Source organism: Drosophila tropicalis, unplaced genomic scaffold (assembly GCF_018151085.1).
Source record: "Drosophila tropicalis isolate 14030-0801.00 unplaced genomic scaffold, ASM1815108v1 contig_463, whole genome shotgun sequence".
NCBI lineage: Eukaryota > Metazoa > Arthropoda > Insecta > Diptera > Drosophilidae > Drosophila > Drosophila tropicalis.
In genome coordinates this window covers 589,093-603,640 of record NW_027172929.1, presented here as the reverse complement: position 1 = coordinate 603,640, position 14,548 = coordinate 589,093, and the positions used below count along the sequence as shown (strand labels likewise).

General features: G+C 38.6%; 4 protein-coding genes across 4 annotated transcripts; 2 read left to right on the top strand and 2 right to left on the bottom strand.

Moving 5' to 3' along the window:
* Positions 1-27: 27 nt before the first annotated feature.
* On the top strand, positions 28-4,412 carry Ide (Insulin degrading metalloproteinase). The gene is made up of 13 exons (XM_068287195.1): positions 28-370; positions 435-563; positions 625-759; positions 832-1,102; positions 1,162-1,390; positions 1,467-1,669; positions 1,820-1,905; positions 1,965-2,775; positions 2,842-3,073; positions 3,137-3,343; positions 3,412-3,704; positions 3,769-3,978; positions 4,041-4,412. The coding sequence occupies exons 1-13, from the start codon at positions 288-290 to the stop codon at positions 4,269-4,271; spliced, it is 3,120 nt and encodes a 1,039-aa protein (XP_068143296.1). The 5' UTR covers positions 28-287; the 3' UTR covers positions 4,272-4,412.
* LOC137574809 (uncharacterized) lies at positions 4,383-5,887 on the bottom strand. Its single transcript, XM_068287235.1, has 3 exons — positions 5,312-5,887; positions 4,807-5,250; positions 4,383-4,741 (listed from the first exon to the last, which is right to left on the bottom strand). Exons 1-3 carry the CDS (start codon positions 5,562-5,564, stop codon positions 4,383-4,385), a joined length of 1,056 nt encoding a protein of 351 aa, XP_068143336.1. The 5' UTR covers positions 5,565-5,887.
* Positions 5,888-6,147: 260 nt separating this feature from the next.
* Positions 6,148-8,832, bottom strand: in (protein inturned). Its single transcript, XM_068287197.1, has one exon. The coding sequence runs from the start codon at positions 8,800-8,802 to the stop codon at positions 6,148-6,150; it is 2,655 nt and encodes an 884-aa protein (XP_068143298.1). The 5' UTR covers positions 8,803-8,832.
* A 1,268-nt stretch (positions 8,833-10,100) lies between these two features.
* Positions 10,101-14,426, top strand: Toll-9. The gene is given in 5 exon segments (XM_068287199.1): positions 10,101-11,146; positions 11,432-11,589; positions 11,591-11,666; positions 12,128-13,859; positions 13,923-14,426. Coding segments are annotated over 5 exon segments (2,526 nt in total). The 5' UTR covers positions 10,101-10,815; the 3' UTR covers positions 14,152-14,426.
* Positions 14,427-14,548: the final 122 nt, after the last annotated feature.

Here is a 14,548-nt window from a genome sequence, read left to right as displayed (position 1 = left end):
ACTGGGATCAAATATGATTTGGATTCTTGTCAAACAAGCATAATAAAATTGAATTATTTTTTTTTTTTTTTAAATTTGTCGCCCGATTGATCATAAACACATTATCAGCCAGCCCTGGTCAACATATGTTTTCTGTTCCCGTGCAGTTATTGCGAAACGATTACTGACCAACTTCTACAAATATTAATTCTTTTGGCCCTCTCCATAAGAGCCAAGAACATTTTTAAAATTTTTTTAGTACGTTATACCACTATCAAATCGGTGTATCCTATAGTTAGTTATCCTCTATGTTTGCTCGGCACGCTTGTCTCCATCTCTCCAATTGCAGCTCATCGATTTTTGCCGCAGCAGCTGTTCTCAGGTTTCGAAGGTATTTTGCCAACAGCATTTGAAAATTTAAAAGCTAATTAATATTTTTATGTCTCATTTTCTAGACCTGGAGGCAGCAGCATATTAATAGCTCGTAGAACTTTGGGATCATTGTCTAAACCTAAAATGACTATAGCAGATGCACAAAAAGTAGTGCCCAAGCGGCCAGAGCAATCATTGGAACCAATCTTACGGTGAGGCAAGAGTGAGAGTTAAAAGAAAAACACATTATCTAAATTATATTCTCCATCAAAGATTGAATAATATTGAGAAATCGCAACAAGATAACCGTGACTATCGTGGCCTAAAGCTGGAAAATGGACTTAAGGTACTTCTGATCAGTGATCCCGCTACAGATGTTTCGGCAGCGGCACTCTCTGTGCATGTTGGGTAAGTAGTGAATGCCATTATTCTGTCATATTCGAACCATTTTAACTCTCTGCTGTTCGCTTTCCTCTTCAGTCATATGTCAGATCCTGACAGTCTGCCTGGTTTGGCTCATTTTTGTGAGCACATGCTTTTCCTCGGCACGGAGAAGTATCCGCATGAAAATGGTTATACCACTTACCTCTCACAGAGTGGTGGTAGCAGCAATGCAGCCACCTATCCTCAGATGACAAAGTATCATTTTCACGTGGCACCTGATAAGCTGGATGGAGCCCTGGATCGTTTTGCTCAATTCTTTATCGGTCCTCTCTTCACTCCTAGTGCCACGGAGAGGGAAATTAATGCTGTAAGGCGGCACTTAAACATTTTCACACTTGGTTTTCACTAAAATATTTTTTGTTGCAGGTTAATTCAGAGCACGAAAAGAATCTATCTAGCGATTTGTGGCGCATTAAGCAAGTCCATAGGCATTTGGCTAAACCCGATCATGCTTATAGTAAATTTGGCAGTGGCAATAAGGCAACCCTTTCCGATATTCCCAAATCTCGGGATATTGATGTCCGTGATGAGCTTTTGAAATTCCATAAGCAATGGTATTCGGCAAATATTATGTGCCTGGCGGTAATTGGCAAAGGTAAGAATCAAAGAATCTGATTTCGTAAAAAGAATATTATAATGTATGCATGTACATAATTATTTGTAATTCCCAGAATCTTTAGACGAATTGGAAGGCATGGTTATGGAAAAATTCTCCGAAATAGAGAATAAAAATGTTGAAGTGCCAACATGGTCGCGTCATCCGTTTGATGAGAATTGTTATGGCCAGAAAGTGAAAATTGTCCCAATCAAGGATATACGCTCATTGACATTAAGTTTTACCACAGATGATCTAACTGAGTTTTACAAATCTGGTGTAAGTTGCGTATATATGTACATACATATATATTTATCTAGTGCTTTGCAATTGTCAATAAGAAAGAGATAGCCTGAATTCTCTATCAATCACTAAGATCATAGCTTGTTACAATTCCAACTAACTAGTATACAATATTTTCACTTTCAGCCCGATAACTACTTGACTCACTTGATCGGACACGAAGGCAAGGGAAGTATATTGTCGGAACTGCGGCGTTTGGGTTGGTGCAATGAGTAAGTGAATGCTATTCCACTTTGATGGTCTTCATAATCTCATTTATGTGTATTTTCAGCCTTATGGCCGGACATCAGAATACCCAAAATGGTTTTGGTTTCTTTGACATTGTTGTGGATCTAACACAAGAGGGATTGGATCATGTGGATGATATTGTAAACATTATCTTTCAGTATTTACGCATGTTAAGCCAAGAGGGTCCAAAAAAATGGATTTTCGACGAGTGTGTACGCTTGAATGAGATGCGCTTCCGTTTTAAGGAAAAAGAGCAACCCGAAAATTTGGTTACCCATGCGGTATCATCTATGCAGATATTTCCATTGGAGGAAGTATTAATTGCTCCATATATGAGTAATGAATGGCGACCGGATTTGATATCGGGACTGCTGAAAGAACTGGTGCCATCAAAGAGTCGCATTGTCATGGTTAGCCAGAGCTTTGATCCAGAAAGTAATGAAGTGGAGCCATACTATAAGACAAAATATGGCGTGGAAATGATACCCAAGGAAATATTAAATCGCTGGGAGAGTTGCGAACTCAATGAGAATCTAAAGCTTGCACTGCCAAATAGCTTTATACCAACCAATTTTGATATTGCCGATGTGCCCAGCGATGCACCCAAACATCCAACCATCATACTGGACACACCTATCCTACGGGTATGGCACAAGCAGGACAACCAATTCAATAAACCAAAAGCATGTATGACATTTGATATGTCCAATCCCATTGCCTATTTGGATCCACTCAATTGTAATTTGAATCACATGATGGTGATGCTTCTCAAAGATCAGCTCAATGAGTATTTGTATGATGCCGATTTGGCCAGCTTGAAGCTCAATGTGGTTGGGAAACCGTGTGGCATTGATGTGAGTTGTTAGCCTCTAACTACACTAAATTGTAGTGTATTGTTACATATGTTTTTCTTCTCACAGTTCACCATACGCGGTTTTAGCGATAAGCAAGTTGTCCTTCTCGAAAAGCTGCTGGATCATTTATTTGATTTTCGCATTGATGAAAAACGTTTCGACATACTCAAAGAAGAACATGTGCGTACGTTAAAGAACTTTAAAGCTGAACAACCGTATCAGCATTCTATATATTATTTAGCCTTGTTGCTAACTGAAAATGCTTGGGCCAATGTAGAGCTATTAGATGCTATGGAGTGTAAGTGATTATATTAAATTCAATTGAAATTAGATATTAAACCAATTTTCTTGTACATTTCAGTGGTGACCTACGATAGAGTTTTGAGTTTTGCTAAAGAGTTCTTCCAACGATTGCACACGGAATGTTTTATATTTGGTAATGTGACCAAACAGCAAGCTACTGATATAGCAGCACGTGTAAACAATCGACTGGAGGCCACCAATGCCTCTAAATTGCCCATTTTGGCACGTCAAATGTTGAAGAAACGTGAATACAAACTTTTGGCAGGTAAGATTAACTTACATTCTTACTGTTAGAGGAATAGATTTTAAATGAAATACTTTCTTGATGTCCAGGTGACAGTTATCTGTTCGAAAAGGACAATGAATATCACAAGAGCTCCTGTACTCAACTCTATTTGCAATGTGGCGCACAAACCGATCACACAAACATTATGGTTAATTTAGTATCTCAAATACTGTCAGAGCCATGCTATGATTGCTTGCGTACCAAAGAGCAATTGGGTTACATTGTATTCAGCGGTGTCCGCAAAGTCAATGGGGCCAATGGCATACGCATCATTGTACAATCAGCGAAGCATCCATCTTTTGTCGAGGATCGCATTGAGAACTTTTTGCAGACTTATTTGGTAAGACGCGGAATAATACTACTGATAATTGAGAAAGCTAAGATTTTGTTTATCCATTGATTAGCAAGTAATTGAGGATATGCCACTAGATGAATTCGAACGCCATAAAGAGGCTTTGGCTGTTAAAAAATTGGAGAAACCGAAAACTATTTTCCAACAATTTAGCCAATTCTATGGTGAAATTGCCATGCAAACTTATCACTTTGAACGCGAAGAGGCCGAAGTGGCCATTCTACGTCAGATAAGCAAATCCGATTTTGTGGATTATTTCAAGGTGACCATTGTACAGTCTTTGTGTTGGTTAACACTTTCTAAATTTATTCTTATTTTCATTAGAAATTTATCGCCAAGGATGGCGAAGAGCGTCGTGTGCTGTCTGTGCATATTGTTTCAACTCAAAATGATGACAATAGCAACGAAACGGATTCTACTCCTACTGAGATAACCAACATGGAGCGTCATCAGACCATTAACGATATTGTGGCCTTCAAATCGTGCAAAGAATTGTATCCAATCGCTTTACCATTCCTCAATATCACAGCCAAGGGGGCACGCAGTAAACTCTGAATGCAGCCGTCTTTTCTTCCACAAGCAAACAGGTCTACCAAGTTAATAGCTTTAGGTCATTGGTTTGGGGTCACACTCTCTCTGTCTCTTAACGTTTTTAATGCTAATCATTCATAAATATAAAAGAATTTGTATTAATAATGAATTGTTCTTAATATAAGTACTACCAAGTAGAGCACTATGCGGTATGGAGAAACCCATATCCAGTTTAGTTAGCTCTTGTGAGCTAAGATCCTGGCTGCGATGTTGATGGCTTTGATATTGATCCAATATGGAAATTTTATGTTTCAATGTCGCCTGATCGGTCCATTTCAATTGCTTGAAGAAGCCTCCCAAGCCCATGTCAAGCATTATGTTGTTATTGTGATGACTAACTCCCTGCTCTGGAGTGGAGAAGGCATAGCCTAATTGTAAATTCAGCATTTCACGATTCAAATGGTGAAACGTGCATTTCAATTGTAGAGATTTTCCTGTAATTCGAATGTATGATATATATACATATAGTTTTAAGATTCCCAATGCTCTTCCCATTTACCTCGGATACTAAATATGGGGCTATTGATTGTGGTTGTTGTTACATTTGCAATGCGTTGCGTAAAGTTATCCAATTTCCAATAATATGTAAACAATTTGACATCTTGATCGGCCAACATGGTGTTATTGAACTTATCAACTTCCTGTTGACGTTCTCCTCCTCCTCCTCCACCACTTTGCGACATTTGCTTATGCTCCATTTGAAGTAATTTCAATTTGGGTATTTTCTTTAGCCCCAGTTGATCTTTTGGTATAAGTTCATTTTGGCTAAATTTTGGAATATTAGTTATTGTTGTTGTCGTGGTGCTCTCTATCTTTGGTGCGTCGAACTTCCTAAAGGTTTCATTAACCTTGACCTGAGTCAGTTGCTCCAACATTAATTTAATTAAACGTAATTCTTCATAGAGTTTATCCTCCAATTGGCGAAAGGCCAGATTCATTTCATCTAAATGAAGAGTGGAAGAGCTTTGAGTTTCAGTACCGCAGACAACAAAATATATATCTACCCGATCCACAAACGCCCTTTAATGTCTTTGTAGTCACAGCTTCAGCAGAAGCTTTAACTTCACCTGCGGTGACAGTACAAACAGCCTTTTGTACCTCACTGGGCAGTTTGGCATCTGGATCCGGATCTGAATCCAAATGAGAAGCATTCATGCCATTAGTTCCTGATCCTTCATTCACTTCCTCCAGGCTATAGGTTGTTGTCGCTGTGAGTAGAGCACAGACCATGAATAATATCCACTTTGTAGCCAACATATCGAAATATGTGTGTACATATGTATCCAAAAGGGCAATTAATCAAACGATGTCGTTGAGAACAACATGTTTCGCGTTCCGTTGGCCAGACGATCTTAGTGTGAACTGCGGGCAGAGAAAATAAACCACCAGGGAAAACTACCTTGAGCCTCATATATCTGTCTGTCATCAGAAAATGCGCGTGTCGTTTATTCTTGGTATTCTCGTTCTCATAAATGTAAGCGACAGCATGTATGTGGAAGTGGTTCGGAACCCTCCCACAGAACTCTATAAATAGTGTTAATACTTTTTTTCATTTCTTTTTCTGATCACATTCAAAAAAAAAAAAAAAAAACTATAACGCTAAATGAAAACTAAAGAAACTATTTTGCGCATTTTCTACATCAATTGCCAATATATTAGGCGATACGATCTCACTATAGAGTGATCATTTCGAGTAAAGATCATTTAGAGTAAAAATTCATATATCGTATTTGTCTTAAATATATTTAGATTATATGGTATATATATAAATTTATCTAGTTTTTGATTAGATTTCTTAACAATTTAATTAAGAGAAATCCCATTGAAATATTATTGTCGCTTAGCCCATTGAGAAAAATGATAATCTGAATGCCATTTCGATAATATTTTGTGGAACTTCGGCACGGTGGCAGACATAGACCTCTTTGGCAGGTGATTGAAATAGTCGTCCAATAACCACAATTTGTAAACCATTCCCATTTAGACCTTCTCCTTGAAGATTCAAAGTGATGCCATGCTCTTTGGCCACAGATTGGCTATGGCTGCTGGATGTAGATGTGGAGGATTCCATTGATGGTCTACGATAATGTTTGGAGCGTTCCAATACGGAATGTATCAAGTGGCAAGCTTTACGTATCTCGGAAAGAAATGGCAAACTCTCTGACCCACTATTCAATGGAGCAAATAGAGAACCATTGGCCAAATCAATGTAGACATAATACAATACTGAATTTTTCCATCCCGCTGAGATTTTCACGGGCACCACATTGTTAATCTCCTTCCACATGGATTCTGTCATTTGGCTTTGACTTTGATTTTCACCAAAATGCAGTGGATGCTGGACAGCAAAATTTTCCCAATCTGAACCGGAATCGGAATCTTCGCCAGGCCCGGGACCATGTATAGGTGTAAGACGGCGTCTTGAGGAATCATCCTCACTGGGTGTTAAACTATGTATGGACGAGCCCCCCAGTGAGGAGCACTGTTGGCCAGTCTCTTCATCCACTGCCGCTGAGGAATTTGTGTTAGTGGAGGACAAAACTGTAAGCTTTTGTTTTAAAAACGATTCCAACTTATGGGGTACAGTCTCTTCCTTGTCTGGATCTGGCACAGTGCCCGAGGTAGCAGCTGCATGTTCCTGCATTTTCTCTGCCTCATTGAGGACCTCGGGTCGCTTGTTTGAAATGGACCAAAACATGGCCAATGACTCGATGCCACATTGCACTAGATGATCCAAAGTCTCTTGGATTTCTTCAATGTAAAATAACGAGGGGGCAACTATGGCATCCGGCGCCATATCCGGGGCATCGAATATTTTTAATATTACTGCCAAGCTAAGATGATTTCGTGTGCATACAGTGAGGAAATAACGACCTGTGGCATTTGGCATAACAATCTCCTCCCAGACATATAACTCTCGTACTCTAAGTTTCGGATTTCCTATAAAATCAAATATGCCGCGACAACGCAGGAATCCCTCCACTTGGACACGTTCGGAGGCCGGCAGGAGGCTGGCCAGCAGATAATGTTCATAGTACAAGGCGCTTCCATATATGAAGAACTCTCTATGGGTGGTCAAAGGTTCGTCATTCCAATTCCGATAGTCCATAGCTTCCATTTCGCTAAGAGCATCGAAAATTCTTAGTTGAGCCTCTTTCGGCAAAGGCAGACTGCAGGATTGTCTCAAGAGTTGCTCGAATTGTATGTGAGGACCGGAGGAAGAGGTGGCTAGCAGACGACTTCTTTGAATGCTACAGAAGTGGCGCAGGAACAAACGTAAACCCTCATCCGAGCCGCCGCCACTGTTGCCACCGTTACTAGTAAAGTTGTCCAAGGTCAGGCCGGGCAAAGAGAAACGTATATAGCCCATTAGTTCATCAGAACGTAAATGACATTCCGCTTCGGTAAAAAGATTCGATGAATAGGCCAGGAGGAGCAAAAAACCATTGAGACGTCGATAGTTTACATGATATATCTGTCGATCCTCACCCACTCTTAATCGTGAGGTCAACGGTTGCGTCTGCAGCTCACTCAACACGGCATGCAGGGTGAGAAATGATCCGCGCGCCTTGTATAGGAAATTAGTTGAAGGATTTTCCGGATAGTAATATAGAGAATCTTTATGCTGATCCTGTTGATAGCATTCCGGCGGTAGCAATAGCAATGCAAAAGGCATGCTACCAGTCTCTGAACTGGCACTGGATGTGGGCACCATCATTCGCTCGAATTGATCCGCGAACATTGAAAAATTAACCACTTTAGTAATCTGCTGATGATGTCCAGCCGACCCCGGGATATCTCCTTGGTTTTCTGCACCCCCACCCTCAGCAGTTGCTTTGGCCAAATCGCGTTCGTCGTCATTCTCCTGATTCCCCTGGAATCCCAAACACACCTGAGTTGGCTCTATAAATTGCTGCAGCAACTCATCCACATTGCTGGCATATAACTCAATGCCATTTAGGGATTTAAACCAATCGCCACGCTTGATGGTGCCACCCTGATGTTGCAGGGCACTTATATCATGGACAAAACTCTCCACCATCAGACATTCAGGCTGATCGGGAAAGGGCTGGACACGGAAACCCAAAATTGACTCCACCGCTGTGGAACGTCGACCAAAACGAAAACGATCCGCTGCTGTTATAACCAACTCCAATTGTTTGTGGCTGTCGCTGGTTTTCAATTGTGAGAATCGGAATTCTTCGGCATGACTTTGGCTTTGGCTTTGACTCTGGCGATTGCTATGACTCTGTGGCGTTTGCGGTTTTTGTTGTTGTTGTTGCTGCTGCTGTTGGCGTCTTCCCGACTTCTTTCCCAGGCGCATAAATTCCACACGACGTTCGGTCGTTCGCGTAGCATTTGGCATGTATTCGACATAGAAAAGGCTACCATCGTCGGCCACGTATTCCTCCCAATTGGCCAAATCACTGCCATCGCTATATGAGGTTGTAAACGATGAGCTGGAGCTTGAAAATGCCTCCGAATTGGCATCCATACCAAGGCCCAGACCCAAACTAGCCTTACGCATCCCACAATCTCCTTAGACAATAGAATGAATAGTTCTTTTTTCCTCTTTGTTGAATTGATGTATGCCTTCTCTGACTCCCACCACCACCACCAACATCGGCTTACAATAGTAGACTAAATGTTGATCTCTATCTGGAACGTTAACTGGGCTCACACACAAGAAAACCAGTTTCCAGCTCCAGCTTACTCTCTCTCTCTCTCTCTGTGCTGTTCTCAGCGGGTGAGGCTCAAATACCCAACATACTGAGACTGGAATTATAGCCATAATGAAGAATTTTCACTCAGCCGATTGACCCACAAGTTCCTCAGAAACATTTTAGTGTTCTTTGTCTTTAAACTACTAGCCAACTACTAAGAAAGATCATTAGAATCTAATTACAATTTTCTCTTTTGGCTCTATTACACAAAGGTCTCTCCCACCAAAGGAGACTAAACCCTAATATATATATTTAATACACAGCCACTAAATTATAAGCTAGTTTACGTCAAAATTTCCTCTACTTGCTGCATTTGGAGATCAGACTTCTCCTTAGAATCCATGCCTCCTAGGCAATAGCTTAATCTCTTTTAAATAGAGTTAAAATTTGGTGTATTGTAATTTTTAAATTTTCAATTCATTTTTTAAAAAAATTCAACAAATTTTTGTGAGTCTCAAGAAAAGATAGTTTTAGGGATGTAAAACCTATTTTAATTCGAAATTTTTAGCAATTTAAAAGGTTGGGGAAAGAAATTCTCTTCAATTCCTTCTCCGAGGATAAGACTTTAAGTCAAGTTCTTCACATTGATTTCGAAAAATTTTCCGAAAAAAATTGAGTTAAAATTTATTTTAAACTTATCTTTAGTAAAATATGAATATGAAATCAAGATTTCGTATAACATTTAGATCTACTTTTGATTTCAAGACGGATCGATGACTTGTCTGATTTTAACGACAGGCATTTGGGTAATAGAAATATTTCCTATACGTAAGGAATATGTCTAGGTATAGTAAAGTATTTTTATGTATACTTCAGCTGCTCGTATCTTGAAAACTAAACTGATTTGATTATTTTAGATTTACTTAAACCATCGTAAGGAAGAGGAAAAGAGATGGGTATAAAGAAAGCGTGTTATCATTCTTTTGTGTTGAAAATCTACAATAAATCAAATCCAATTATATAGATGACTGGACGGGGGCCATCATAAACATAAGCTCTCGTATATGGGCAATCGATGTCTGAATTTATGGCTATTGGTTACACGATCGCCGCAATTTAACGGGCCCAGTCAGTACACAATTTGGCACAACAAAATAAACAGGGAGAGAGAGCGAAAAAGACAGGTAAAAAAGCTGAGTTCCTGTTTTGTGAATATCCAAAATAACACAAAATGGATCAGAGAAAACTATCAGAGACTAATCACCGTTCGATAATTATCCGATAAGGTAACATGTGGGCGTATGGGTTCCACTGCAGCCGTATTTACTGATAAAAATCCATTGAAAATCCAACATTGCCAAAATTGATAAGCACGGCAGGCATATCGGGAAGTTTGAATCGCCCCTGACCATTAGCCAAAATAATATGGACGCCAGTTTGTGTCCGGAGCGTTAGAGAAACGGTTGGCAAACAAGAATAAAAATAAAAGCCCATAAAGGGATTAAGTTAAACTAAAGAGAGAAAGAGAGACAGAAAGTGCGGCGGGCATGGCAATAAACTGGGAGCAGACTACTCCTTCCATTTCCATTTTTTTGTTTTTGTTTTCCTAATTTCTAAATGTGAAAGTGCAAATAAAATGTAAAGTCAATGGGCAATGGCTATCCCTCTTCCTCCTACTGTTAATTATCATAATCATACTGGATAATTAACTACAAATGACAGTGAAAGAGAAAGTGCAAAGTCAACATAAGCCAATAATATAATACATATAACATAAGCTAAATATAATTCACCACCTGTAGATAAACCCGATAAAAAGAGAAGAAAAAACACTGATCTATAAAATGTATTTCAACAATTTTCCCTTAATATTCATATTCGCGTTTTGTTCGCTAACAATCCATGGCCGACTAGTGATACCCTCTTCATCGTCAAAAGTCCTCGACAAATTGGGTAACTTTAATTTTGATTTGGAAAGCAATGAAAACGAAAGTGGCCAAGAAACAGAATCGAATTCAGAGAGTCGCGAATCGGATGATGAAACTGATTTGAAATCCATTTTACTCAAATACGATACAGACGATGGCAATTCCTGTCTATTGGATTTAATTAAAGACGAAATTTTATGGTGGACATATCCAAATGGTAGTCTAAAGGAGGTCAATCTCAAATACTGTAAGTACATTGAAGCATTCCTTATTTATATTTCTATTCCACGAGAATGTAATATTCCAAATTTGTCATATTTTTCAAAAGTTTATTGAAATTTTCAACTTTGGAATCAGACTTCAACTATTTGATTTATTCGAATGCTTTCAAATACCCTAAAAATGCTTACAATCTTTACATTCTTTAGTTACTCTTAGGATAACAAATGCATTTAGCATATCACACCAAGTCTGCAGTCATGAATTTCAGTTTAGTTCTTTAAAAATTGTATTTATTTTTCTAAAAACACAGCCAAGAACTTGTATTTGGATATGTCGCATGGTAATCTGGGAGAAGATGTGGATTTGTTGCAACAAACGGAACTGCAATTTAGATTCCTTGGCTTTAGGAAAGTTGAAATATTCTCGGCAGCCTTCAATCAGTTGAGTTCAGTGCCCTATGACACTCTGGGCACAATTAACAAAAAGCCTAAAGTATCTCTCATTGCGAGGCAACGCATTTTCCGATATTTTACCCGATGCTGAAGGTAAGTTTTAAGAAGGTTTTATTCTAAATAAGACACAGATATATACAAAACATGCACTTCAATTTATCTGCATATTAATCTAAAATATTTCAGCATTTGAGAGATTTTTAAATGAGACACGTTATGACACAGCAAACACTAATAATCACAACCAACAAACACAACACGAATGTGAGCAAATATTAGCAATGAATAACACTGATCTATATAATCGGGAATGTATATTATACAAGAACAACGATACAAACACCAACACTGACACCAACACACACATTAGCCAAAAGACATATGAAGATTTTTTGCATTATTATGTGAAACAATTACAACTTCTTGGAAGACCAAGTAAGATTAATAGATAATACAACTTTCTGGCATAGGCACACATTAAATTGATATGAAACAATTTGAAATTGAAATTAATTATAATATGTATGCTTTTATTTCTTATTAATTTGCTTTAGAGAATCAGACAATGGCATGGGCCACATTTCCCAAATTGCCACGTCTCCTGGAATTGGATATAAGCAATTGCAGCATAGAGTATATATCGAAAGAAACCTTTCAAAATATGACCAATCTGAGAAGACTTTTCATGTCAAACAACAAGATAATGGCCATCAATGGGGATACATTTTACTATATACAAAAAGTGCAATATCTGGATTTATCATTTACCAATGTTTTGAGTTATAACTATCAATGGACCAAGACTACTTTGGAGATGATAGTGAATCTTGTTTATGGTTTGAAGGTACATCAAAACACGTTTAAATTGTTACCCGACCTAATCTATCTGGATCTATCGCATTCAAAAATGACTCGTAACAGTGCAGTGGCCTTTACCCATTTGGGTAATAAGCTGCGTTATCTGAGTCTCTGCTATACGGCTTTTCCCATGGTTAGCAGTGCCATATTCAAGAATACCATACTCGAGGGTCTGGATTTGTCTGGCAATCCATTCATCTCGTATAACATTATTGATGATGCATTTGATGGTATAGCAGATACATTGCAATATTTATATTTTGAACGCTCCAATTTAAAGAGTATTGATTGGTCCCGACCATTGACAAAGCTAAGGGTTCTTGGTTTGGCCGGTAATAATATCAATGCATTAAGCCCCACCACATTTGAGTCCCTCGAGAGTCTACAAATACTGGATTTAAGCTCAAATCATGTGGGCAATTGGTATCGAAGTGTATTTAGCACAAATTCGGAATTGCGTGTCCTTAATTTACGTAGCAATAATATCAATGTTCTTACCACCGAAATGCTTAAGGATTTTGAAACATTATCTTACCTGAGTTTGGGCGAGAATAACTTTATTTGTAGTTGTCTATTGAGAGATATTATCGAGGTGGCTGCTGGCAATAATAAGGATGCAGAATGTTCATACAACCTTCTCCATCGGTACGAACTAAGTGAAAGTTACTCCAATTTGACACACAATCTTTGGCTGGAACGCTATGTGCCTCAGCTAACGGAGAGTTATCACAATTTGCTGAATTATAAGCGGATAAATCAAAAATTTAAACTACGCTTCTTCTCCCAGCTCAATTATAAATCGTTGCTGAGCAAATGTCCGGCTGAGCAGCCATATCAATTTAACGAATTCCTCAATGAGACGACATTAAAATTCCAATTACTCGACTATGATGCACAGCATTATTGGTGTTTCAATGAGACGGATCAAGTTTTGTTGGTGGACCAATTGAATTGTCAGTCACGCACGCTTATTATCCTTGAAACGGAATTGCATAGCGTGACCACAATAGTCATTGCAGTGGTCGCTTCCATAGCGGGTATTTCCATGCTGGCATTGATCATTTATCTCAAACGTTGGCACATCCATTACTATTATTCGTCATTGAAATCCGCTGCCTTGCTATCAAGTGCATCCAAGGAGAATCCTCCATTGTTGACACCATTGCAAGATCCAAATGTGGTTTATGATATATTCATTAGCTACTGCCAAAATGATCGATCCTGGGTTTTAGAAGAGCTGCTGCCAAATGTAGAAGAAACTGGCGATATATCAATTTGCCTGCATGAGCGTGACTTTCAGATAGGTGTCACAATATTGGATAACATTATCTCCTGTATGGATCGTTCACATTCCTTGATGCTAATCATATCATCAAAATTTTTACTGAGTCATTGGTGTCAATTCGAAATGTATTTGGCCCAACATCGGTGAGTATGTGAAGTATTCTAGCCTTCCTATTTTATATTCTTGTCCTTCCCGTTTTTTTTCAGCATCTTTGAGGTCAGCAAGGAGCATTTGATTCTTGTCTTCTTAGAGGATATTCCACGTAGTAAACGGCCCAAGACATTGCAATACCTGATGGATGTGAAAACTTATATTAAATGGCCAGCCGGTAAGGGTGATAAACAACCAAAACTAGAGGAGCGTAAACTATTTTGGAAACGCCTAAGAAAGTCATTAGAATCAATTGGCATACATTCCACAGAATGGCGGCTCTAATAGAATTAAAAACTTACTCAATAAGAGGATCCTAGTCAGTTATTTAAGTACCTGAAGTTTATTTTTTAATAATACACGTACACACATACATACATATGTATACATGTATGTAACTTTGCATCCGGCAATCCGTTTGCCTAATTGGACACCATTATTTTTATTACCTCCGAAATTCGGGGCTTAACCTATAACAAAACAAAGAAAATGTTTTTAAGTACTTGTATAGAAATAGATATAACCGCGATTACCTTATCAGATCATCTGTCATTAAAGTCCTCTGCATTTACTCAAAAAGCTTTTTATTTTTATTTTTTCGCGAAACTGTACTTTTCTCTAACTGATCCGATTTTATCACCCGCCTTTCACCACCGCCTATCGATTACAAACAAGATTGTCG

Bases quoted from the DNA above. Each gene is read 5' to 3' on its own strand.
- Ide (XM_068287195.1), top strand. From the start codon at position 288: ATGTTTGCTCGGCACGCTTGTCTCCATCTCTCCAATTGCAGCTCATCG. The intron at 760-831 runs GTAAGTAGTGAA...TTTCCTCTTCAG, and splicing joins GCACTCTCTGTGCATGTTGG to TCATATGTCAGATCCTGACA. The intron at 3,344-3,411 runs GTAAGATTAACT...CTTGATGTCCAG, and splicing joins TGAATACAAACTTTTGGCAG to GTGACAGTTATCTGTTCGAA.
- LOC137574809 (XM_068287235.1), bottom strand. From the start codon at position 5,564: ATGTTGGCTACAAAGTGGATATTATTCATGGTCTGTGCTCTACTCACA. The intron at 5,251-5,311 runs GTAGATATATAT...CTCTTCATTTAG, and splicing joins AAAGGGCGTTTGTGGATCGG to ATGAAATGAATCTGGCCTTT. The intron at 4,742-4,806 runs GTAAATGGGAAG...TTCGAATTACAG, and splicing joins CCCCATATTTAGTATCCGAG to GAAAATCTCTACAATTGAAA.
- in (XM_068287197.1), bottom strand. From the start codon at position 8,802: ATGGATGCCAATTCGGAGGCATTTTCAAGCTCCAGCTCATCGTTTACA.